A 27,972-nucleotide genomic window follows, 5' to 3' on the forward strand; every position below is an offset into this window, starting at 1 on the left:
ATCAGGGAAGCCCGTAATATAAGTTTTAATAAGAGGTTATTCCCAAATTAAAAGACTTGTCCTGTCAAAACCAGAGGAATAATGCAGGAAAGGACACAAAAGCATTCCACTGTTTTATTAATGACAACGCTCACTGATCTGTGAATAACCTGGAAAAAAATGAAGATTATTGAGTTACTTTACCTGTCTATCCATCCATCACCAGAGAACAGGTTTCAAAATGATGGATTATCTCACCACCCTGCAGTTTATCCCACACAATACTCTCTCATACAAATATCATCATGCTTACCCCCTATACTTTATGTATCATCTCCATGCCAATATCAACTATTAACTAGAGGGAAAACTGTCTGGAAAATCATATACAAAAGACTCAAAAAATGAGGTATGTCACTCTGTTTATTTTACCCTCTAGGAGTTTACAGTTTATAAAAAGCCTATTCAAAAAATAGTCCTCAAACTATTGGGAGACAGGCTTTTGGTTAACCTATTCTACAATGCTAATTTAATAAGGACAGTTCTCAATTGAAATAGTACATTCCAGTGGTTCCTAACCTTTCTGAGGTGTGATACACCCCTTGAGACACTGATAGAAACTAGGAACCTCCTAAAAACTGCAGCTATGCACATTACACACACAGAATTTGGCATGAGATTTCAGGGTATATACCCCCAAACTCCTGAAACCCAGGTGATTTATTCCAGGCATTGGAAGCCAGGTTAAGGACCCCTGAATTTGAAGAATGCCTATTATTATACCAGCCTTCCACTGCTGTCTATTTTAAGCTGAGATATGTGTTTTTAAGATGATGGCTATAAGTTGGCTTATGCTATAATTGAAGATGGCCAAATTAAAAAAAAAATTAAGAGGATTGTAATTACATGTATTCTTTAAATGTGTGGATTGAAAGAAAGGAAAAGAAAATATACCAAAATATTTAGTGTGGTTATTGTTAACAGGTGATGGGATTTAACTATAATAATCAATAGTAATGCTTCTGTTCCTGTTTTCCAAAATTTCTGTACATGAAATTATATTTCTTTAAAAAAATATTTATTTATTTATTTTGGCTGCACTGGGTCTTAGTTGTGGCACACGGGATCTTTAGTTGTGGCACATGGGATCTTTGGTTGTGGCATGCAGGTGGGATCTAGTTCCCCAACCAGGGATGGAACCCAGACCCTCTGCATTGGGAGCACAGAGTCGTAGCCACTGGACCACCAGGGAAGTCCCTATGTTTCTTATATAATAAAGACATAATTTAATTAAGCATGTTGACACCAACAATAGGAAAATGATTAAATAAATTATGGCACATAGGTCCATATACCAGAGAACTGTTCATCCCTTAACATTTTAAGTATGCATATACATACATGTTCATACATAGATATATGTATAAGCATGGGAAATATGGGAAGATATGCAACTAACTTAACAATGGTTAACTCTGGGGGTGGAATTCTAGGGTGGGAAATAGGGCTTGCATTTCTTTATAAAAGTGAGTGTCTGGGGGCTTCCCTGGTGGCGCAGTGGTTGAGAGTCTGCCTGCTAATGCAGGGGACGTGGGTTCGAGCCCTGGTCTGGGAAGATCCCACATGCCACGGAGCAACTGGACCCGTGAGCCACAATTACTGAGCCTGTGCATCTGGATCCTGTGCTCCACAACAAGAGAGGCCACAACACTGAGAGGCCTGCACACTGCGATAAAGAGTGGACCCCACTCGCCACAACTAGAGAAAGCCCTCACACAGAAACGAAGACCCAACACAGCCAAAGATAATAAATAAAAATGTGACACCTTTATTTAAAAAAAAAAAAGTGTCTGTGTGCTTTATTATTATTTTTTCAGTATTTTCATTTTTTTCCTACCTACTAAGATTATATGTTACCCCAAAATTTGCTTTTTAATGGCTATTTAACATCTCCTGACAGGTATACTTTGCTAAATGACCTACATGAATTATTCCATTGATTCAAGTGCCAAGAGATTTTAAACTGTTCTGTTCCTTAAAGAATTTTTACATAGTTCCAGATTATAGAACCAAAGGTTGAGTAAGAAGAATGTAAGAAAGACCTGAAAGAACATTTTATTCTCCCTGCCTGTCAACATTTAACTAGAGTAGACTACACCAAATTAAATATATACTGAGTTGGACTAAACCAATATTTCTCAAACAGGGATTATTTTGCCCTGGGGGACATTTGGCAATGTCTGGAGATATTTTTGTCTGTCACAAGTAGGTAGGTGAAGGTAGTGGCATCTAGTGGATAGAGGCCAGAGATGCTGCTAAGTAAACATCTTAAAATGCACAGGACAGCTCTTCCAACATCACAACAAAGAATTATACTGCCAAAAATGTCAACAATACTTCAATTGAGAAACTAGCCTAAATCAAGAGCCTCTAGAACAGTTATGTATCTCACAGAAATGGACCATGTTCAATGACAGGTGGGGTCAGACCACTGATGGTTCTTAGCATAGAGTGGAGCCCAATCTTCTTGCTCTTTCCTAGAAATGGATTGGTTAACAGAGCGGTCTGAGATTCCTATAACTTCCTAAGTGTCATCTGTGTGCTTTGATTAAATTAATTTCATATCATATCTGTTTAGGCTCCTTCAAATCATTTCTGAGTACTGATGGCATTCATTCCTGCATTGAACATTCTGGAACCTGATGAAATATGTTTTCTTATTCTTTAATTGGCCCATGAGTGTGCATTTTATTTTCTTTCCTCAACTACAGTAAACACTATTGACACTGCCATCAAAGTCTGACTATGTCATATTCTTTTTCATATATATCCACTACACCTAGGAGAGTATAAAGTAGAGAACAGATGCTTAAAAAATAGCTGTTGAATTAAAATGGGAAGAAATGAAAATAATTAAACTTATAACAAATGACAGAGATGCTTCTTCACAAGTTTTCTGTCACTTTAACTAAATCTTTTCCTTCTTGTTGATTAGAATTGGGCCTGGAGAGCAATTCCCCTGGCTGCTTCCTCTTCAGCAGTGTTCCCTAAACAAGCAGCATCAACAACATCTGGAAACTTATTAGAATGCAAATTTCCAGGCCCCACTTCAGATCTACAAATCAGAAACTCTGGGAATGGGACACAGTCATCTGTTAAATTCTGACGTAAGTGAAAGCTTGAGAAATACTGCTCTATGGGCCCTTTAACACCTAATTTTTGCAGCAATTCATAAATACCAACTATTCACTCATTTATCCATCAAATACTTAATGAATGACCAATAAATACCAGGTATTGCACTCAGGCAATTTCCTAACATCAGGGTTTTAAAAAAAAATTATTATTATGTTTTGTAGGCACAAGTCTATCCAATTGATTACACTAGGGTTGGAAAACCTGCCACCTATTTTTGTAAATAAAGTTGTTTTGGAACACAGCCATGTCCATTCTTTTACATACTGTCTAAGACTGCAAATAGTTTCAACCAAAACCATATGGCTTGCAAAGCCTGAACTATTTACTATCTGACCCTTACAGAAAAAGTTTGTTGACCCACTGGATTAGAACACAAATCTAGCTCAGTTCCTAACTTGGTCTCATACTTGTCCTGGTAGCATTCTACAACAGCAGCAACAGCAGCAGTAATCATCATAATCATAGTAACAGTAAGAGTAATAACACCTAACACTTATGTAGTACTTACTAAGGCAAGCACTGTTTAAGCACTTTCTAGATATTAATTCACTTTAAGCCTCACAATCTATGAAGTAGATACTACTATTATTATCCCCATGGAAAAATTGAAGAGACTGGAACACAGAGAGGTTAAATAACTTGCACAATGATACACAGCTAGTACATGGTGAAACCGGGATTTGACCCCATTGGTCTGGCTCTAAAATGTACACTCTGGTTCACTGCACTAAACTTACTTCTCCACACCACTAGAGCACAGATATCTGCTTGCATCTACCCAAAGAGGTACTTGTAAATTACAGTTCCAATAGCAATATTTTCAAGTTTTCCCGTCTCTCCCCAGTCTTTAGAGCCCAGAAGCACCTTTGTTATTCACTCTTTAGAACCTCTTCTTTTTATAAGCTCTTAAGGATGATTATCTGAGTAGAAAAATAATGCTTTCTTTTATAGAAAATTCTCACAATGGTTCTCAACCCTTATTAGGTCATGGATGCCTGTGAAAATCTGATGAAACTACAAATATTTTTATGAAGATATACGTATAACCTGTTATATATAAGTTCCAAGGACCTATGGACCCTAGATTAAGAACCTTTGGTATATTTCAATGCAGTTCCATTCAGCTGCACTGCTGCAAAACAATAGTGTGTAGCGATCCACTATGAAAATATTTCTTAACCATATGATTTATATACTTGATGTTCAATTAATTAATCCGTTTCTTTTTAATTCACTCTGGCAATTTTTTAACATTTAATTTCAAATATTTAAGGCTTGATTCAATAATCAAGCCTTACATAAATACATACACACATACATTTGGATTGGTCAAATCTACCAACAATTAGACATAGGGCCAGATTCTGCACCTAGGTGTATCGTGGAGTTCTACTTATGACACTGTGGGAGGAAACCAATGGGATTTGGAGCATAAAACAGATCAATGCTAACTGGTCCCCCAAATGTATAAAACATAACTGCTACTGGGCTCATCTGCATTACTGTTCATCAAATGCATACATACAAGTTATAGGGGTGGGGGTGAGATCGATTTGCTCATGGTCTGTTTCTCCTTTTACCTTTATCAATTAGGTAAATTTGGGAAGTTGACATAATTTCTTTATTCATCTAAACTGGTATTTCCTATTGGGCATAGAATCAGAACATGTTTCTAGACCATGGTAAGGATGGCCCTTATTCTCTCCTGTCTTTTTTGTGGGGGTGGTGGGTGGTGGTGGGGGAATGACTATGCATTGACTGTGAGAAAAGAAATCATAGCAAATTACAAGTTGTTAAACCACAGATATTTTAAAATCCCCCCAAATAACAATGTTTTAATTAACTATCTCCTCAAATTTTTCCAGAAAACACTGTTTAAAGAAACATTGTAGAAGAAGTGAGTTGTGTAGAATGCATACCAGGAAATCTGCTTTCTAGCCTCAGCCTCCCTTTACCTTAACTTTCCTCATTTGTAAAATTAGACAACCGGTCAAAACAATGTAACAGCATTCTTCCAACTCTAAGATTTTCTGTTATATCACTAGCAAAATAGTAGGGAGATTTTTACAAGATGAGAGATTAAGGAGAATGCTGATGAGGGGGGAAAAATGTACCATTAAAGAATCTAGATCCGTAATCTAGCCCACACTTGTTGGGGTGAAGGGGTAAGAACATTGGGGGCAGACAGTAAAAAGCCATCTCAATTTAGCTTTTTCTGACTTCACATGCAGTTGAAGCCATAAATAAACTCATAAAATTTTCCATCAGTATAATCTTTCATCAATTTTAAGGCTTCTCTTGGTTTTCAAATATGTCGATCCAGGTTAACAAACATATCTTAGATTTCTGAAAATTCTCTGAATAAAAAAACTTGATTACAGAACAAAATAAGCAGGTTACTTTGGTCTGAGAGATGTTTTATACTATGAGTTCTCCAAACGGAACAATACAACATTCAGTAAAGTGTATGTTTTGATCTTGGACTTTGGACTAAAGAAGTTATTTTTTTAAAGCAGAGGAAAAAAGACAAAATATAAAATACCTTACACTTTATATTAAAAAACAAATTCCATGGTTATGACAAAATCATAGTAGCATCTATGTGGCCCATTTGGGGCACCATTCTTTCTGCCATTACTGATTGAATGTATCAAATGTGAGATTCCCTTTCCTGTTGTTCCATGCTATTCCTATAATCTTGAGCAAGTTACTTATATGTTTAGGACTTTTGGTGTTCTTTCATTCTCTTTTTTAAAAAGCTCTAAGTTAATCAATGTGTGTTCCACAATTTCCTGAGGTAGATCGCACATCTATTCAATTTTCCATATACAATACTCAGGAAAATGATATTTGAATGCGAATACTTGGTACAAAATATTCAGTGGTGATTTTACACACACACACACACACACACACACAATTTATATTACATGTTAAAAGTAAAACATACTCATTCTGTATGTTTTAACAATCCCATTACATTAAAGGAAAAAAAGGAAATAAAATGTAGGCTGAAATCTGAAGAATGGAAGGCTGAATTACCTAGTAAACTATTAGTTAAATTCTCTCTCTTTACAAAAAACAAGTAACAATCTCTGGGTAGTCTAAGTCTATTTATAAAAAAAAATGTAGAGTTTGTTTGCTCCCACAGGTACTGCTCCATTTCATAGGTTATGAAAACATGACACAGTATATGAAACCCATTCTGAACTAGAAAGTAGTTCTAAAGGCTACCATGTTACCAACCACACAGATAACAGAAACAAATTAGTTGGTTAGGGCTTAAAAAGGACTTCTGTTTGGAAGATATAGTGTGAGAGTTTAAAAACCTATATACTGCATACATATCCTGCCCAGTGTGCCAGGAAAAATATTAACCAACTAATATACAGTAGGGGAAATTCTATGGCTTGCTAGACTAGAAAAATATATAGGTTTCAATGACTTTCTTCCAGTATGGTTCAATTTATGTATCTTGACATATCAATGGGTAGTAGGTAGCACAATAAATAAGCTTCATTTTCTTTGCTGAAAAAAACCCTACCTATTTAAATTGATAAAAAGCTCAAAGGGTGTTCATTCATGAAAGTTATCTCCAGTAGTTAAAATGTTATACTGTTTATGCAGAATTCATTTAGAATGCAAGGATATGACTTACAAAAGTCTTTGAATCCTTCACATAAATATGCATGCATGCCATTTATAACAGTAGCCTTGATGAGAACACACTGTAACTGGCTGTGAGAAATGCTTAAGAGGGTTATATTAAAACAGAATATAAAATGGTGGTTAGAAGTCACAGAACAGGTGATACCTAATTCTGATAACCTGGTGATAAAAAGTGTAGACTATGTATATGTATAGATGGTGGTAGTGTTAGTACTTTAGGATATAAACAGAACAATATTTATATGAAATTATAAAGCATTATGCAGGGAATCAAATATAAAATTAAAAGTTAATATCCCTAGGCCAAGTAAATATATTTTATTGTAATTTATAAACACACAGATTCATATATATAATATGTAGGAAGAACTCAGAGTTGCCTTAATTACCAAAGAACCACCCAAAAGTTTAATATACTACTTCAAACAGTCTTTTGTTGTTGTCTTTAATATCTATCTATCTACACATACACATACACATTTAATTATATCATTCCCTGAAATTTCAATTCACTTCAAATTGGAGAGAGCTAGATATAATTTTTATAACAAACATTAAATATGAACCACACACAAAATTCTGAGATAGGTTTGCAGAGGATAAAAAGATACAGAAGGCTGATAAAACCTCAGCCTTAAGAAGGTTACAATCATCTTTGGTGAAAAAGATTTCCTTTGTCTAGAATTCAACATGTAAGAGTGTCATTCAAATTTTTTATCAGTACAGGACAAACAAATGAAACTTTTAAATGCTGTTTCCCTTATAAACAACAAATAAACAGACATTAAATATATATTGACAAATATATGAATTAGGAAAGGAAATAAATGGATTTTGTGAAAAAATAAGAATGAGGTTAAATATTCCATTTTCATAAAGTGCTGGTAAGGAATCCAGTGGGCTTCTGCTCACTCCCCAGTGAACTGTTCATTTTGTCCCTATTCCTTACCCTATCCTTACCCTAGAACTCCCCTATTAGTTTCAATTGATAGGAGGACCTCTGGTCCTGGGGGACATGACACTGCCCATTCATCCCTACTTTGACAATAGGTGGAGGAGGAAAAACTTGTCTGGAATTACACAGACCTATCTTTCAGAATTAAGTTACTTTCAAATTTATATCATTCTTACCACCATTCATAAAATCACATATTGGACTAGATACTGTGAAGGGACCTCCTATTACTAACAAAAGACTATTTCTTACATTAAACATAATTTTTATTGCACTGCTGAGAGTGAAGGAAATAAGAGAAATGTCCATAGGAAATCCACAACCCCAAACACACATATGCACAGTACAAACCCTGAGCTGAACTCAAAGCTTTGAGCAACAAACAGTGCAATTAAAAAAACAAAAACCAAGTTGTGTTGCCTGTATCAGTGTGGGAGCTGTATCTGGGGTTCCTTTATTAAGCAAGGACCCCCTGAAGGGAGTTAGAATGGTCCCAAGTCTTTAGTGCCTTCCGGCTGAAGGAAAAAACAAATAATTCTTGAAGGAAAGCATTCTTAATTTGGGGCCCCAGATTTCCACAGATTAAAATCAATCAAATACAAACTCTCAGTCAAAAATAAGCATGGCACAAGGAAATAAATCATTAACATAAATCAACAGAAACAACACATGGCAGAATATAAAATATCTGTATATGAAAGAAATGACCAAGCAAAAGAGACTATCAAACAATGACAAGGAAGATTTGGGGGGAAAAAGCAGAACTTCTAAAAATGAACGATAAAAATACTGGAGTAAAAAAAAAAGGGTTAAATTGCAGATTAGTTACAGGTGAAGAGAATTAATAAACTGGAAAACAGACCTTTATTAGGTACCCAGAATGTAGCAGGAAGGACAAAGAAACAGAAAATATGAAAGAAAGATTAAAAAACATGGAAGAGAGAATGTTAAGTTCTAAAACATACCTATTTGTGGTTCCAAAAAGGTGAAAATAAGAGACAATGGATAAAAACAACATTTGCAAGATACTGACTGATAATTATCTAAAATAATAAATGACAATCCACAGATAGAGGAACTTGCAATGTAGTTGTTTGAACCATATGGAATTGTAGGTCAAAATGTTTTAATATTGTTAATTTCATATGGTTTGACCTATATCAAGCTAGATAAATACAAAGGAACCAATACCTAAATTCACTGTAGTGAAAATGCAGAACACTGTAGACAAAATATCTTAAAAACAGCCTGAGAAAAAAGAGATATCACTTATAAAGAAATGACAATTAGGCTGACATCAAACAACAACAAAATGGAACCCAAATGACAGTGGAATAAAATGTTAACGTACTGAGAGAAAAGAACTGCCAATGTAGAAATGTTTACCTAACAAATATTCACTCAAGAAAAAAAGGCAAAAAAAAAGTTATTTTTATATGCACACAAACTAGTAAGCATTAACTGCCCAGAGCATAAACTAGAGGAACTTTTAAAATTATATACTTCAGAAGGAAGGAACAGACTCCTGTTAACTGCACTTACACTACTTGGTAAAAGATAGAAATTGTCAGATGGAATTAAAAATATGTAATAATATGCTATTTAGAGCTCTAAACATAGTTGAAAAATAAAGGGATGGAGAAAGATATAACAGGCAAATATTAAAAAGTTGGAGTAGCTCTTTGATATTAGACAAACTAGACTTTAAGAAAAAAATATATATTATTAGGTTTGGAGAAAGTCAGCAGACTATGCAAAACCTTAAATTCATCAGGAAGATTAAACAATTATAAATTTATATGATCTTAAGAAATTGCCTCAAAATACATATAAGGTAAAAATTGATAGAATTATAGGGAGAAACTGACAAATCAAAAATCATAATGGGAGATTTCAAAACACGTCACTCTATTATTGACAGATCAAAGAAAAAACACTTCAATAAAAATAAAGTTTGAAAATGACAACTCGAAGCTTGACTTATCAGACTTCAAGAGCAATAATTAGAGAGCCCTGTAACCAACAACTAGATAAACACATTCTTCTTGAGCACACGTGGAAAAATTATTTAAAAAATTGATGACATACTAAGTCATAAAGTTCAAAGAATTAGTACCATAAAGACATATTTCTATACAGAGTAGAATTAAATGAGATGGTAAGTGCAGAAGAATCAACCAGATTAGCTATTTTAAAATACATAACTCATGGGTCAATGAAGAAATCACAATGGAAATTAAGATAATTAGGATTAAAAGATCATGAAAATAATATATAATAACTGTGTAAAATTCAAAACAATAGTTAGAACTTTACCATATTAATGTTTATATTAGAAAATTAAAAATGTGACTATTTAACTCATTAGGTTTCAGCCTAAGAATTTGCAAGGGCAGGGCAGGGGAGGGATGAGTTGAACAAAACCCAAAGAAAGCAAAATAAAGGATAATAAAAACCAGAAATTAATGAACTAGGATACAAAGAATCAAAAAACCCAAAAGTTGATTCTTTAAAAACATAATAAAGAGATTGAGAAACTTGTCCAAGGTTACATGGCTAATAAATAGAGGAGCCAGGATTTAAATCTAGGCAGTCTGTTTCCATAGTCCAGGTTCTTAACTACTATGCTCTACTTCCCCCAAAAGTGCTAAGTATAAAAGAAAAGATTGCTATATTTGACTACATTAATCTAAATGACCTCCACACATCATAAATACCATAAGGCAAGATACATGCAACACATTTAACTGAGAAAAGATCAGTATTCAGAATATATAAAAACACCTACAAATCAATAAGAAAAAGACAACAACCCAACAGACAAATGGGTAAAAGACATGAACAAGCATTTCCCAAAAGAGAAAACATGAATAGCCAATAATCATAAGAGAAGACGCTCAACCTCATTAGTAATCCAGGAAATGTAAAATAAAAATACAATGTGATGATACTTTATGTGAATTAGACTGACAAAAATTAAAAAGTCTGATAACATCAAATGTTGGCAAAGATGTAGAGCTATGAGAATTCTTATATACTATACTGCTGGGGGAGGTAAACTGGTACAACTCTCTGGAGAAACAACTGGGCACTATCTTGTATGAACCTTCATATATCCCATGACTCAGTAATTCCACACCTAGATATGTATACTAGAGAAAATCTTGAACTTGTATACTCTGAAACATACACAGGATGTTAATAACAACAAAAAACTGGAAAAACCCTGTGTCCATCAACAGACAAATAGAATAATAACTTGTGGTATATTCAAAATGGAATACTATGTAGCAATGAAAATAAGTTTAACTATAACCACACACAACAAGGATGATGCTTTGAAACATAATACTGAGTGGAAAATGGAATTTACAGTAGGATTCTATTTTATAAAGTTCAAAAACAGGCCAGACCGATTATATCATTTAGGTAAGTAGGTAGGCAGGCAAACAGATTATAAAAGAGTAGGACAACAAAGTATATGTTTGCATATACTAAATCTTGACTAAATCTCATTTTTGTCTATTTTTCATCTGTTATTCAAGTATTAGTTTAAAAGAGATAAGAAAACCAATACCTGTCTTACCTGCAGAAACACTGAGGGAGTTCTCCTTGGCCATATAAAGGAAACAAAAATGGAGTGTTGCCATACCGCCCAAGACAGTGAAGAAAGTTTTTGGTAGCTCTGAGACCATCTATAGTACTGCTGGCTGTCTCTGATGTCATTGCAATTGAATGTAGGACAAAATATTGGAGGTTGGGGGTCAATTTCTGAGTTTTTAAATATTCAGAAAATGTAATTTCCTCATAGGCTATGAAAAGAAAGATGAAAATTTATCAATTAAAATCAAAACCAAACTTCTATTTAAAACCATTGCACAAAAATGAGATCAGGTCTGTTTAAAACACTTGGCAAAGGACACAGGTGGTAATATTATTACATTTTATTTTTATTTTTATTTTTTTTCGGTATGCGGGCCCCTCACTGTTGTGGCCTCTCCTGTTGCGGAACACAGGCTCCGGACACGCAGGCCCATCAGCCGTGGCTCACAGGCCTAGCCGCTCCACGGCATGTGGGATCTTCCCGGACCAGGGCACGAACCCGTATCCCCTGCATCGGCAGGCAGACTCTCAACCACTGTGCCACCAGGGAAGCCCCTATTATTACATTTTAGACAGAGACCATTGATTGTGGGAGGACAAAAAAAAACTAGAAACAATCTCACTATCCTAATTGGACTAATGATACAACTTTTAAGCTTTAGATGATGATTCTTTGTTTAGTATTTTATGGATTTAAAAAATTAGAAAAGTATTAAATAATTCATTAATCATCACAACAGGTTTCCACAGTTGGCAATAATCTTACTTTATTATCATTAAAACTGCAGAATAATGCCAATAATTATACTTTGAAATATTAAATATGACAAATGGCAATTTTTTTGGTGAAAACGATAGAGTAATACTTGATTTTTTTGAATTGCTATTTCTTCCTAAAACTACGAATAATGAACTATGACTAAAAGGTAATGACAATAATTTCTGTATGGCTAGTGGAATCAGTCTTACTGCCTTATAATCACACCTCAAAACATAAGGATCCCCTAAATACTATCCCTTTAAGCCAAGAACAGAAAAAATGTAATTGGACTGTTAGTGGTAGACAAAAACTTTATAGAAATAATATAAACAAAAATTATAAAAATTTCCTAAGAGAATATAAGTTTATACTACTGTGGAGAACAATCTGGCAGTATCTAATGGACTTGAAGCTTTAAGAACAAGTGCTAGACTTTTAATATTCCATCTAATATAAAAAAAAAACTGCTGTATTTCTCATTGTAACTTTATAAGTGAATTGTCAGTATATTCCTATTCTGGATAACTCTTCCAGCTCAATGCACTTTACGTGTAAAGCCCTGATATTAAAGTGGTGTATTCAACTTTCAACAAACTCTGAAGTAACTGGTCCCAGATCACACAGTGAGATGGGTCAAAACCAAGACTAGAAACCATCCATATCTTTGCCTAATCCAAGGGTTTCCCACCCCCATACTATCTAGCTTGTTTTTAATCAATCAAAATAAATAATTCAACATTCCAAGCAAAAGTGATCCTGGAAAAATGAAAAAACATACAGATTTTTAAATGACTGATTAAAAAATTAATGGATGGGGGTGTGGGAGAGTAACATATACACACCACTATATGTAAAACAGATAAACAACAAGGACCTACTGTACAGCACAGGGAAATATATTCAATATCTTGCAATAAACTATAACAGAAAAGAATATGAAAAGGATATATATATATATAATATAAATATAACTGAATCACTTTGCTGTACTCTTGAAACTAACATAACATTGTAAATTAACTATACTTCAATTTAAAAAAATGATTAAAAAATTAATGGATAATGAAAAGGTAGTATCATCTATGAAGAACCAGTTGACAGCAGTGTTTAATTAACAAGAATAAAAATGAACACCCAGCACAGAATTGCTGTCATGATAAAAATGTTCTACAGCTGCACTGTAGCCATAGTAGCCACTAGCCACATGTGGCCACTGAGCACTCCAAGTGTGGCTAGTGAGACTGAGGAACAAATTTTAAATTTTATTTTATTTTAATTAATTTAAATTTAAATAGCTACATTTTGCTAGAGGCTAACCTATTGGACAGTGCAAAGTAAAAATATTCTAAAAGCATAGCGAGTGGCTCATTAAATCAGAGCAAGCATATTAAAATAATAAGAAATCTCAAATAATGTAAGGAAACAAATTTAATGAAAAACAATACCTTTATATTCATCAGGATGTTCCTCATACTCCATACAAAATGTGAGAAACTTCATTAGCATTCGCTTTTCTACCATAGTAAGTTGTTTGCTATTAAAGACATCTGCTCTGGAGCAAGGAACCTGAAAAACATGATTTTAAAAGTTAAGAAACTGCTTCCTAGTGATACAATTATTCCAAATGATATTTTCTTTCCCTTTAAATAGAACAAGATTATTATTCCCTTTCTAATCAGGCTATTTCATGTTACTTTCCATCAGTTCTTATGGCATCTCTGTTGACTTCAGAGCTAATTAACTTGTGAGCTCTCTTACTTAATCCTGCCAAGTTGCTCTTTATGCCATTAAAAGGCCACCAGCATGTCACCCCTAACTGGGAACAAATGACAGCTCAAATCTAGCAACGTTGTCTGAAATTAACACTTTCTCAACACCAACATCAAGCTGCAGAATAAATCATGAGAAAATTAACATTAGACATTTTAATTGGCAATCTCTTACTATTTACAGTTGTTAATTACCATGCAGGATTGGATTTTGCTGCTTTACCAGGAAAATAACAGTCTCATTTGCTTATCCTTCCCAAATAAAACACAGTAACTCAAAATCATACCCAGTTACAATACTTGCTCAGCACAGTACCTGTTCCACTCTTCCTTCTCGAAATGCAAGAATCCTGGTAATGTTTTTGAACTCTGCATATCGGCTAACATTAGATTTGATTAGAAGATCAATTAGCAATCCTCGAGAATACAGCAGCTGTACAAAGAAAATATTTTAGAGAATGAAATAAAAGGTGAAATACTGGAAAAACTGATAAACACTAAATAAAGACATATAATTTTGTTATATTTTAAATTATTTGTAAAAGGCATTATACCTATTAATATTATAATACATAACACAATTTATTATAGGTTCACCACTGATTATCTGAAATTCAAAAAATTCTGGAATCCAAAGTTTTTTCATAACTGACCCAAACTGATACAAGGCTCTTCCATCCGCTTGTCCCAGTTAATGTGAATATTCATACAACTCACTGCAGAAATATTAATATGTTTAATTATAGAGTGGCTCTTCAGACCCTGCTAAGAATGTTACATCATATATAAAATATCAGCCAGCATATATACTGTATTACTTTCTAAAATATATATTTTTTAATTCAAATAACAACACACCAAGTCCCAAGCGTTTTGGATAAAAGACTATAGCTTTACATAAGGCCAGGTGGTTATTAAGAAGAAACCAGCCTGCTGGACCTCCTCATAAACTAAAAAAGAAAAAGACTGGCTACGCATGTCCACCCAAAGAGTCAAATTATACGGTCTCTGTAATCCTAGCAGTCTAGATTTATATGATACGTCTTTCTCAAGAAGTGAGGATGATGGTTATTGCTAGCGCGCATGTGAAACTGATTTAATCTTTCAATATATCTCATAAGCAACTTCAGAGAGACAAAAACAATTTCAAAAGTATTATTTAGCATGCTTTGAATTTAACCAAAGGGATAAATGCAACAGATTTCACTACTTCCTACACTGAGATACCTTTAAGTACCTATAATGCGATAAATATTAAAAATGTAAATATTACTTCTGAAATAAGGAAGAAAAAGAAAAAAACAGCTTAACTACAAAAAAAGGAAATTTAAATAATCAATCAAAACCATTACTTTGGGGGTGGAACCTTCAAGATGGCAGAGAAGTAAGATGTGGAGATAACCTCCCTCCCCAAAAATACATCAGAAATACATCTACATGAGGAACAGCTCCTACAGAACACCTCTGAACGTTGGCAGAAGTCTTCAGAACTCCCAAAAGGCAAGAAAATCCCCACGTACCTTGGTAGGGCAAGAGAAAAAAGGAAAAACAGACACAAAAGAATGGGGATGGGACCTGCACCTCTGGGAGGGAGCTGTGAAGGAGGAAAAGCTTCCACACACTAGGAAGCCCCTTCACTGGTGGAGATGGGGAGTGGGCAGGGGGGAAGCTTCAGAGCCATGGAAGAGAGCGCAGCAACAGGGGTGCAGAGGGCAAAGCAGAGAGATTCCCACACAGAGGATCAGTGCCGACCAGCACTCACCAGCCAAAGAGGCTTGTCTGCTCACCTGCCGGGGCGGGCAGGGCTGGGAGCTGAGGCTCGGGCTCATGGAGAGGACTGGGGTTGGCTGCATGAACACAGCCTGAAGGGGGCTAGTGCGCCACAGCTAGACGGGAGGGAGTCCGGGAAAAACTCTGGGCCTGTCTAAGAGGCAAGAGACCATTGTTTCGGGGAGCGCGAGGAGAGGGGATTCCTTCCCTGTCTGCCCACAGAAAGCAGAGCACCGCTTAAAAGAGCTCCAGAGATGGGCATGAGCTCCGGCTACCAGCTCAGACACAAGAGATGAGCACAAAATGCTAACACTGCTGCTGCAGCCACCAAGAATCCTGTGTGCAAGCACAGGTCACTATCCACACGCTGATGCACCACCCCGCGAGCCTGTGCAGCCCACCACTGCCAGGGTCCTGTGATCCAGGGACAACCCCCCCAGCAGAACACAGGGCACGCCTCAGGCTGTTGCAACCTCACTCTGGCCTCTGCTGCAGCAGGCTCCTCCGGCATTCCAATTGTAACTACCTTACCCCTCCTTCCCTCCTGCCTGAGTGAGGAAGAGGCCCCTAATCAGCCAATGCTTTAACCCCGTCCTGTCTGGGTGGGAACAGAAGCCTGAGGGCAACCTACACTAAGAGGTGAGGCTAAAACAAAAGCTGAACCACAGGAGCTGTACAAATGAAGAAGAGAAAGAGAATTTTCTCCTTGCAGACTCAGGAGCAGCAGATTAAACCCCCACAATCAACTTGAGGTACCCTGCATCTGTGGAATACCGGAATAGACAAGGAATCAACGCAAATCTGAGGCGGTGGACTTTGGGAGAACTGCAGACTTGGGATTTGCTGTCTGCAATTGACTTGTTTCTGATTTTTAAGTTTATCTTAGCATAGGTTTTGGGCTTGTTATCATTCATGGATTTGTTTATTAGTTTGGTTGCTCTCTTCTTTTACTTTAAATATTTCTTAAATTTTAATAATTTTATTTTATTGATTTTTTTTCTTTCTTTGTTTCTCCCTCTTCTACTAAGCTGTGTGGCTGACAGGGTCTTGGTGCTCGGGCCTGGTGTCAGGTCTGAGCCTCTGAGGTGGCAGAGCCGAGTTCAGGACACTGGACTACCAGAGACCTCTAGGCCCCATGTAATGTCAATCAGCGAGAGCTCTCCCAGAGACCTCCATCTCAATGCTAAGACCCAGCTCCGCCCAACAGCCATCAAGCTCCAGTGCTGGATACCGCATGCCAAACAACTAGGAAGAAGTGAACACAACACCACGTATTAGCAGAGAGGCTGCCTAAAATCATACCAAGTTCAAAGACACCCAAAACACACCATGGCATGCAGCCCTGCCCAGCAGAAAGACTAGATGCAGCCCCAACCATCACAACACAGGCACCAGTCTCCTCCACCAGGAAGCCTACACAAGCCACTGAACCAACCTTACCCACTGGGGGCAGACACCAAAAAAAACAGGAACTACAAACCTGCAGCCTACAAAAAGGAGACCCCAAACACAGTAAGTTAAGCAAAATGGAAAGACAGAGAAATAAACAGCAAATGAAGGAGCAAGGTAAAAACCCACCAGACCAAACAAATGAAGAGGAAATAGGCAGTTTACCTGAAAAAGAATTCAGAGTAATGATAGTAAATATGATCCAAAATCTTGGAAATAGAATGGAAAAAATACAAGAAACGTTTAACAAGGTACTAGAAGATCTAAAGAGCAAAAGAACAATGATGAACAATGCAATAAATGAAATTAAAAATTCTCTAGAAGGAATCAATAACAGAATAACTGACAGAGAAAAACAGATAAGTGACCTGGAAGATAAACTAGTGGAAACAACTACCACAGTGCAGAATAAAGAAAAAAGAATGAAAAGAACTGAGGACAGTCTCAGAGACCTCTGGGACAACACTAAATGCACTAACGTTCGATTACAGGGGTCTCAGAGGAAGAGAAAAAGAAAGGAAATGAGAAAATATTTGAAGAGATTATAGTTGAAAACTTACCTAATATGGGAAAGGAAATAGTCAAACAAGTCCAGGAAGCACAGAGAGTCCCATACAGGATAAATCCAAAGAGAAACGTGCCAAGACACATATTAATCAAACTATAAAAAACTAAGTACAAAGAAAACATATTAAAAGCAACAAGGCAAAAGCCACAAATAACATACAAGGGAATCCCATAAGGTTAACAGCTGATCTTTCATCAGAAACTCTGCAAGCCAGAAGGGAGTGGCAGGACATATTTAAAGAGATGAAAGGGAGAAACCTACAAACAAGACTACTCTACCCAGCAAGGATCTCATTCAGATTCGATGGAGAAATTAAAATCTTTACAGACAAGCAAAAGCTAAGAGAATTCAGCACCACCAACCCAGATTTACAACAAATGCTAAAGGAACTTCTCTAGGCAGGAAACACAAGAAAAGGCAAAGACCTACAAAAACAAACCCAAAACAATTAAGAAAATGGTAATAGGAACATACAAATTGATAATTACCTTAAATGTAAATGGATTAAACGCTACAACCAAAAGACACAGACTGGCTGAATGGATACAAAAACAAGGCCCATATATATGCTGGCGAAAAGAGACCCACTTCAGACCTAGGGACACATACAGGCTGAAAGTGAGAGGATGGAAAAAGATATTCCAAGCAAATGGAAATCAAAAGAAAGCTGGAGCAGCAATTCTCATATCACACAAAATAGACTTTAAAATAAAGCCTATTACAGGAGCCAAAGAAGGACACTACAGAATGATCAAGGGATCAATCCAAGAAGAAGATATAACAATTGTAAATATTTATGCACCCAACATAGGAGCACTTCAATAAATAAGGTAAATGCTAATGGGCATAAAAGGGGAAATCAACAGTAACCCAAATACTACGGGACTTTGACATCCCACTTTCACCAATGGACAGACAGATCGACCAAGATGAAAAATAAGGAAACACAAGCTTTAAATGATACATTAGACAAGATGGACTTAATTTATATTTATAGAACATTCCATCAAAAAACAAAAGTATAGGGCTTCCCTGGTGGCGCAGTGGTTGAGAGTCTGCCTGCCAATGCTGGGGACGTGGGTTCGTGCCCCGGTCTGGAAGATCCCACATGCCACGGAGCGGTAGGCCCGTGAGCCATGGCCGCTGAGCCTGCGTGACCGGAGTCTGTGCTCTGCAACGGGAGAGGCCAAAACAGTGAGAGGCCCACATACAGCAAAAAAAAAACAAACAAACAGAATACACCTTCTTCTCAAGTGCTCATGGGACATTCTAGAGGATAGATCATATCTGGGGTTACATGTGAAGCCTTGGTAAGTTTAAGATAATTGAAATTGTATCAAGTATCTTTTGTGATGACAATGCTATGAGACTAGATATCAATTATAGGAAAACACTTTAAAAAATACAAACACATGGAGGCTGAACAATACGCTACTAAATAACCCAGAAATCACTGAAGAAATAAAAAAAATATCTAGAAACAAATGACAATGAAAACACAAGGACCCAAAACATATGGGAGGCAACAAAAGCAGTTCTAAGAGGGAAGTTTATAGCAATACAATTCTACCTCAAGAAAGAAGAAACATCTCAAATAAACAACCTAACCTTATACCTAAAGCAATTAGAGAAAGAAGAACAAAAAATACCCAAAATTAGCAGAAGGAAAGAAATCATAATAAAGAACAGGTCAGAAACAAATGAAAAAGAAATGAAGGAAACAATAACAAAGATCAATAAAACTAAAAGCTGGTACTTCCAGAAGATAAACAAAATTGATAAACCAATAGCCAAAGTCATCAAGAGAAAACAAAGAATACTCTAATCAACAGAATTAGAAATGAAAAAGGAGAAGTAACAACTGACCCTGCTGAAATACAAAGAATCATGAAGGATTACTACAAGCAACTATATGCCAATAAAATGGACAAGCTGGAAGAAATGGACAAATTCTTAGAAAATCACAACCTTCTGAGACTGAAACAGGAAGAAATACAAAATATAAACAGACCAATCACAAGCACTGAAATTGAAACTGTGATTAAAAATTTTCTAACAAACCAAAGCCCAGGACGAGTTGGCTTCATAGGCAAATTCTATCAAACATTTACAAAAGAGCTAACACCTATCCTTCTCAAACTCTTCCAAAATATAGCAGAGGGAGGAACACTCCCAAACTCATTCTACGAGGCCATCATCACCCAGACACCAAATCCAGACAAAGATTTCACAAAAAAATAAAACTACAGGCCAAAATCACTGATGAACATAGAAGCAAAAGTCCTCAGCAAAATACTAGCACACAGAATCCAACAGCACATTAAAAGGATCATACAACATCATCAAGTGGGGTTTATCCCAGGAATGCAAGTATTCTTCAATATACACAAATCAAGCAATGTGATACACCATATTAACAAATTGATGGAGAAAAACCATGATCATCTCAATAGATGCAGAAAAAGCTTTTGACAAAATTCAACACCCATTTACGATAAAAACTCTTCAAATAGTAAGCATAGAGGGAACTTACCTCAACATATTAAAGGCCATATATGACAACCGCACAGCCAACATCGTCCTCAATGGTGAAAAACTGAAACCATTTCCACTAAGATCAGGAACAAGACAAGGTTGCCCACTTTTGCCACTATTATTCAACATAGTTTTGGAAGTTTTAGCAGCAGCAATCAGAGAAGAAAAAGAAATAAAAGGAATCCAAATTGGAAAAGAAGAAATAAGCTGTCACTGTTTTCAGAAGACATGATACTACACATAAAGAATCCGAAAGATGCTAACAGAAAACTACTAGAGCTAATCAATGAATTTGGTAAAGTAGCAGGATACAAATTTAACACACAGAAATCTCTTGCATTCCAATACACTAATGATAAAAAACGTGAAAGAGAAATTAAGAAAACACTCCCATTTACCATTGCAACAAAAGAATAAAATACCTAGGAATAAACCTCCAGAAGGAGATAAAAGACCTTCATGCAGAAAACTATAAGACACTGATGAGAGAAATGAAAAATGATACAAACAGATGGAGAGATATACCATGTTCTTGGATTGGAAGAATCAACACTGTGAAAATGACTCTACTACCCAAAGCAATCTACAGATTCAGTGCAATCCCCATCAAACTACCAATGGCATTTTTCACAGAACCAGAACAAAAAAATTCACAATTTGTGGGGAAACACAAAGACCCCGAATAGCCAAAGCAATCTTGAGAAAGAAAAATGGAGCTGGAGGAATCAGGCTCCTCAACTTCAGACTATACTACAAAGCTACAGTCATCAAGACAGTATGGTACTGGAAAAACAGAAATATGCATCAATGGAACAGGAGAGAAAGCCCACAGATAAACTCACACACCTATGGTCAACTTACATTTGATAAAGGAGGCAAGAATATATAATGGAGAAAAATTAGCCTCTGCAATAAGTGGTGCTGGGAAAACTGGACAGCTACATGTAAGAGAATGAAATTAGAACACTTCCTAACACCATACACAAAAATAAACTAAAATGGATTACAGACCAAAATGTAAAGGCCAGACACTATAAAACTCTTAGAGGAAAACTTAGGCAGAACACTCTTTGACATTAATCACAGCAAGACCCTTTTTGACCCACCTCCTAGAGAAATAGAAATAAAAACAAAAATAAAGAAATGGGACCTAATGAAACTTAAAAGCTTTTGCCCAGCAAAGGAAACCATAAACAAAACCAAAAGACAACCGTCAGAATCGGAAAAACTATTTGCAAACAAAGCAACTGACAAAGGATTGATCCCCAAAGTATATAAGCAGCTCATGCAGCTCAATATCACAAAAACAAACAGCCCAATCCAAAATTGGGCAGAAGATCTAAATAGACATTTCTCCACAGAAGATATACAGACTGCCAACAAACACATGAAAGAATGATCAACATCATTAATCATTTAAGAAATGCAAATCAAAACTACAATGAGGTTTCATCTCACACTGGTCAGAATGGCCATCATCAAAAAATCTACAAAGAATAAATGCTGGAGAGGGTGTGGAGAAAAGGGAGCCCTCTTGCACTGTTGGTGGGAATGTAAATTGATACAGCCACTATGGAGAACAGTATGGAGGTTCCTTAAAAACTAAAAATAGAACTACTATATGACCCAGCAATACCATTACTGGGTATATATCCTGCGAAAATCATAATTCAAAAAGAGTCATGTACCACAATGTTTATTGCAGCACTATTTAAAATAGCTAGGACATGGAAGCAACCTAGGTGTCCATTGACAGATGAATGGATAAAGATGTGGCCCATATATACAATGGAATATTACTCAGCCATGAAAAGAAAGAAATTGAGTTATTTGTAGTGAGGTGGATGGACCTAGAGTCTGTCATACAGAGTGAAGTAAGTCAGAGAGAGAAAAACAAATACCGTATGCTCACACATATATATGGACTGTAAAAAAAAAAAAGAAAAAGGAAAACAATGATTATGATGATCCTAGGGGCAGGACAGGAATAAATATACAGACAAAGAAAATGGACTTGAAGACACAGAGAGGGGAAAGAGTAAGCTCGGACAAAGTGACAGAGTAGCAATGACATATATACACTACCAAATGTAAGATAGCTAGTGGGAAGCAGCTACATAGCACAGGGAGATTAGCTCTGTGCTCTGTGACCACCTAGAGGGGTGGGATAGGGAGGGTGGGACGGAGACACAAAAGGGAAGGCATATGGGGATATATGTATACATATAGCTGATTCACTTTGTCATACAGCAGAAACTAACACAACATTGTAAAGCAATTATACTCCAATAAAGATGTTAAAAAAAAAAACAACCTATACAGAGCATAACCAGCCAAAAAAACCCAAACCAAAACGAAACAAAAAACCATTAGTCTGAGTATGCAAGAGGTTCAGTACAGACATTCTGTAAATCAGTATCAGTTAGGTAAATTTTTAAACTATTATATTAGGCTAACATTGTGCAGAAGAAACACAACTGACACTGCTTTTTTAAAAAAATCAATTACCCTGACTAAATATGCCATGTTACTTCATTACCTTCAGCCTAATACACTACACAACTCATATAGCTCATGCTTTTAAGAATATATTGCCAAGTCTTAATTCTATAATTATAATAAAAAATTCACTTCAAATACCTTATTTGTTTAAAAACACAAATACTCAAGATTCAATGATCCCTCACTATCATAATAATTTTATAAATATTAATATATCAAACACAGAATGTATTTTAAGATCTAATAAACCTTAAGATTTAATGCCAGCTTTAAAAATAAAGCATTTAAGATACCACTGAAGAGTGAAAACACATTTCAATAAAAACTACATAACCTTTTGTCTGAAGCTTAGAAATCATTATGTACCATATTTAAACCTAAGCTTCTTTTCCATCATTATGTAAGTGACCTACCATAGCAATTTCACAGTGGTGAGAGGCTAAAGAATACTTCAATTTGATTATAATAATGGCAACAAAATTAAATAATTAACAACTCTTGCCTCACTTGGCAGGTTGGTTTCATAATTATTAAGGGTATGGACTTTCTTAGAAATGAGTTTTATTTGTAAGAACTTCTTCTTTGATCATCTTATCTATAAGTCTAAGCAGTATAGTACTATATTTTACTTAACTAACCTACCCTGAGCTATAAGATTTCTTTTTAAAAGGCTGTATACAGGGATGAGTTTTGTAAACTGTAAAGCACCACAATACGTGTCAGTTTTATCATGATGACTCTGAAATGGAATGCATGTAGAAATGTCAAATAGTTTGGCGATATCAAATTGGACTTTAGGAAAGAGGTAGGGCTTCAGGTAGACATTTATCGATCACCTTACACTCAGATGTAATAACTGCAATTATTACAACAGATGGAATTTCCCAGGAGTAACTGATTCACCCAGTATCATGGAATATACTGCTTTCCACACAGTAAGTACTCAATAAATGTTCATTAAATGACTGACTTTTTAAAAAATTATAATAAACCTCTTGTATTGCTATGGTTATACATTCTTTAGCTACCCCTGCTTTTGTAGGATGAGTACAGTAAATCATTATTAGTTATTTTTTAAACATGTGAACCCATGAAACCTATGCAGGACAAAATACAACTGCCTTAACTCCTCTAGACGTGTTTGTTTTTAATTTACCCTAAGAGAACCACTATTATTAACTGTTCAAACTCGTGAAAATACCCAGAAATCTCCTTCAGAGTCTCCTCAAATATCTCAGCATCTAATTAAACTATCTCCCCCTGCACCACAACCAGCCCACATTTTCTTATACAACTGAATCATTTCCTACAATAATTCCAAAAATTCTAACAGCACTTCTTCTACCATTTCCCTTTGCAAGATTTATACTATATTTCAGCTAACATAAAGGTTAGAGACTTTTATGAAGTAGTCTTGATTCTTAACCACCATTTATATCACCGTTTCTTTCAATTAAGCATTACAAATTCCACGTAACTAATTCAAAATGAAAATTTCAGAACAAAACCTATTTGTTACTTGACTACTTCAGTGTTTTGTCTTATTTATTGTTTTTTGTTTTTTTAAATTCTTTCCTGCTCATGAGAATAGGAAGACTATTAGTGAGCTATGATTAAACTTCCACCCAGAAATTAATAGCCAAGGTAACATGGAAAGAATGCTAGATTCCAAAGGATGGCAGGATCAAAGTAGGTGGAAGATACGGTACAGAAATATGAGGTAGGACCAAGGCAGTAGCCAACTCAAACCAAGGCAGAATCAGGCACAGAGAGCTATGTCAGAAAGAAACTATGAGTAGTAAAAAGATATTCATATTTTCAGGCATCAGGTTCAAAGAGATCAGCAGTATGAGGATGTGTGATTGGATCAGCAAAATGTGAGGAGCATTAGTCCCTCTCTTTATAACCTGGAACTTCAGGAGAGCACATTAAATAGAAAAGCCTAGTTTTGAGGCAACTTTGATGTTATTCACCACCCTCTCCTACTTCTTTTCAATTTCTCATTTGCCCTCAACTTACGGTATTTGGTCTGTTTCTTTCTACTTTCACCAGCCCTATATTGTAACCCTTTAAGGCCATTACCTTTTATGTTACTGGTTTTCTATTTTTTGCACTAAATTAGCCTTGCTTCCTATAAACCCAGTACAACACTATACCCTCCTAAGACTCAGGGACCTCTTCTGAAGTCATACTGACCTAACATTAGAGGTAAGGATAGAAAAATAACTGAAGTAAATAGCATTCTTCCCAATCTCCCTGCCCCCACTACTATTAAATTATCCTCCAAAGTCCTCACACCTGAACCGATAATTTTCAAAAACGCATTGTTCTTTTCAAAATGTTCATCATCATACAGATGTTAAAATAGTTACTATATAAAGAAGGGCTAAACAAAAGTTCATTTAATGGATTGACTATAAATAACATGCATCTGTAATTAGGTTAATTAGACTTTTTTCTTGGTAGAATTCATAGTGCCCATGCAGTAGGAGGAGAATATTAGGGTGGAATATGTGTTCCAATACAGAAGAATCCTTGATATAGTACTGAGCATTCTTAATGCGTTTTTAACTATGTTTAAAGAATATTTTAATGGAACTATAAACTTCAGATAATATCTCTTTATAAAGTAAATGTTCTACATTTCAGAGAATAAAATTATTAAAATTGGGTTTATGGACCCAGATGCTATTTTCAATCAATTAAAATTTAGTATTATTCTATGAAAAGATGGGTAAAACTGGTACTTACCTTTGATACCAAATCAATATTAAATCTCCTGCCTTCCTTAATAATTTGCGAGTAAGTAATCCTATTTTTCTTTGGTTGCTCTGCAGTGTCTTTGGCCATAGGCACACTTTCACTTGTTTCCTTTTCTGAAGTTGAGGGCACAGAAGTTTTATCATCACAATCGTTTTCTTTCTCCCCTGTCGCTTCAAAATCATTTACTTCTAGGGCACTCTCTGGATCACTGCTTGGAGTTTGTTCTGTGGGTATTTCACAGCTTGCAGTACTTAATGACTGATCTTCTGTAGGCAGGCAGGCAGAATCTGCAGCTTCTGTGGAGTTCGCAGATGTCACAGAAGCGTGATTTTTCTGCAGTGCACCAGCTTCTTCGACATCTTCATGCAAATCCTGACTAATGAGAAATTATAATAATAATCCACACCAGGCTTTTGATAATTATACTTGGCTACCTTTTTGTATTATTTTAACTTTCAATGGCAATTTTTATTTCTTTACCTCTTTTATCTTGGATGTTTTGCTTTATGTGACACACATTTAACATTCATCTGTTAAGGTTTCAATACAATATGAAACGTACTTAAGATGTGAAAAATATACATAAAGATTTCAGGGTTTAGCAGGCCATGCCATGTGTGTGTGTGTATTTTTTGGTGAAAAGCAGATTCTTATTTTTTAAATATAATTTTTATTTTATATTGGGGTATAGTTGATTTACAATATTGCATTAGTTTCAGGTATACAGCAAAGGGATTCAGTTATACATATACATATATCCATTCTTTTTCCGATTTTTTCCCATATAGGTTATTACAGAATATTGAGTTCCCTGTGCTATACAGTAGGTCCTTGTTGATTACCTATTTTATAAACAGTACTGTGTATATGTTAATCACATGCATATTTTTGAGCATTTAAGGCAGACGGGAATTGTATTTTAGAAACAAATCAAAACAGTGCTTACAAGTACATCCTTCAGAATAAACAGATCGAGGTTCAAAGCCTCACCCTAGGACTAGATAATTCTGTGAACGTAGACAAGTTTTTTATCCTCTCTGACCTAAATTATCCATCTATAACATAGGGATAATGCCACCTACCTCACAAGGTTGTTCTGGAGATTAAATAAAGTATCACGTGCAAAGAACCTGACACAGTGCCTGGCCCACAGTAAATGCTCAACAGTGGTAATTACTGTTGAGCAAAGATTATTATTCAAAGATTATTACTGTGGTGTGACAGAGCTAGAAAAAACTGCCGTGAAAGTGTAAGTTGGCTTATCACAATGTGGTATCAAACAGGATCTTTCTAAATTCTTTCCTGCTGTATTTTGTTTTATTGTTAGTGTCTATTACTTTACTGGAAGTGCCACTTCCAAAGTTACTACTAGAGTTAACATTCTCAGTCCATTATTGCCTTGATTGACACAACAGGCTCCCGTTCAGTGTGTCTGCATCATGTATCTCTCCATGATGTTTTATCCTCCACAGAACCTACGTTTCCACTGATTTGCCCTACTGCTCAACACTAAAAATTCCTTGTACATGACAGGCTGTGGGAAGTAAACATCTGCTAATTGATTGCTCAAGAACTAACAGCAGTTCTTTCTCATACTGAATCTCAACCCTACCCCGAAAAATCTTCCTCTTCCAGTCTCTAAACCAAATCACCTTCTTTATCAACTATCTTCCTTGTCTCATTTCTCCTACTTTCTGAAATGGCATCTCTAACTCCTAATTTATCAACTCAAATCTCCATGATTTGGCCCATGTTAATTGCTTCTTCTGGGCTATTCTTCCCACTTCCTGTAATATCACAATTCCCTCATCCCCAAACAATCACATACCTCACCAATCGACACATTTTAAGAAAAAGTTTAAATTTCACTTCCAACAAGTCTTCCTTAACCCAACCACAGTCATCATTCTGTTACTCCATGCCCCATAGCACACACATGCAATTTACCTTGCATTTATTTATCAGTTCCTTTTTAATAGCCTTTTGGCTGCCCCATATATACTTTATCTTCAACTAGACTTTAATTTCCTTGAGGGAAGACCCTATCATCTTGTCTTGAGTGCCCCTCACAACACTTACTGCATTACTCTATAGATGTGGTATTTAATAAATACGTGATGAATAAATGGTTTATACATGCAAAAGATGGAAGTATAAATATATATTTATATAAAAATTTATAAATACATATTTATAAATATATATATATATATATTTAAATATGAAATAAACATTTGTATTATAGAAAACACAAAAAAACTAGGCCAGGAAAAAACAATAAACTTTACATTCAAAAGTTTGTGGGGAGGAGCTTCAAGATGCTAGAAGAGGAAGACGTGGAGATCACCTTCCTCCCCACAAATACATCAGAACTACATCTACATGTGGAACAACTCTTAGAGAACACCTACTGAACACTGGCAGAAGACCTCAGACCTCCCCAAAGGCAAGA

At 35.7% G+C, this 27,972-nt stretch overlaps 1 protein-coding gene across 2 annotated transcripts in view; it reads right to left on the reverse strand.

Annotated features, from left to right (window-relative positions):
* The window catches only part of CHM (CHM Rab escort protein), a 185,111-nt gene that overhangs the window by 91,075 nt on the left and 66,064 nt on the right, over window positions 1-27,972 (reverse strand). For both annotated transcript variants that reach the window (XM_082610723.1, XM_082610724.1), the window contains exons 5-8: window positions 25,509-25,896; window positions 14,250-14,366; window positions 13,610-13,730; window positions 11,388-11,613 (exon numbers count right to left, since the gene is read on the reverse strand). In XM_082610723.1, coding sequence (XP_082466849.1) covers window positions 11,388-11,613; window positions 13,610-13,730; window positions 14,250-14,366; window positions 25,509-25,896 — 852 coding nt within the window. The remainder of the gene's footprint in view (window positions 1-11,387; window positions 11,614-13,609; window positions 13,731-14,249; window positions 14,367-25,508; window positions 25,897-27,972) is intronic.

The sequence above is a fragment of the Mesoplodon mirus genome, assembly GCF_964341445.2.
Source record: "Mesoplodon mirus genome assembly, chromosome: X".
Taxonomy (NCBI): domain Eukaryota; kingdom Metazoa; phylum Chordata; class Mammalia; order Artiodactyla; family Ziphiidae; genus Mesoplodon; species Mesoplodon mirus.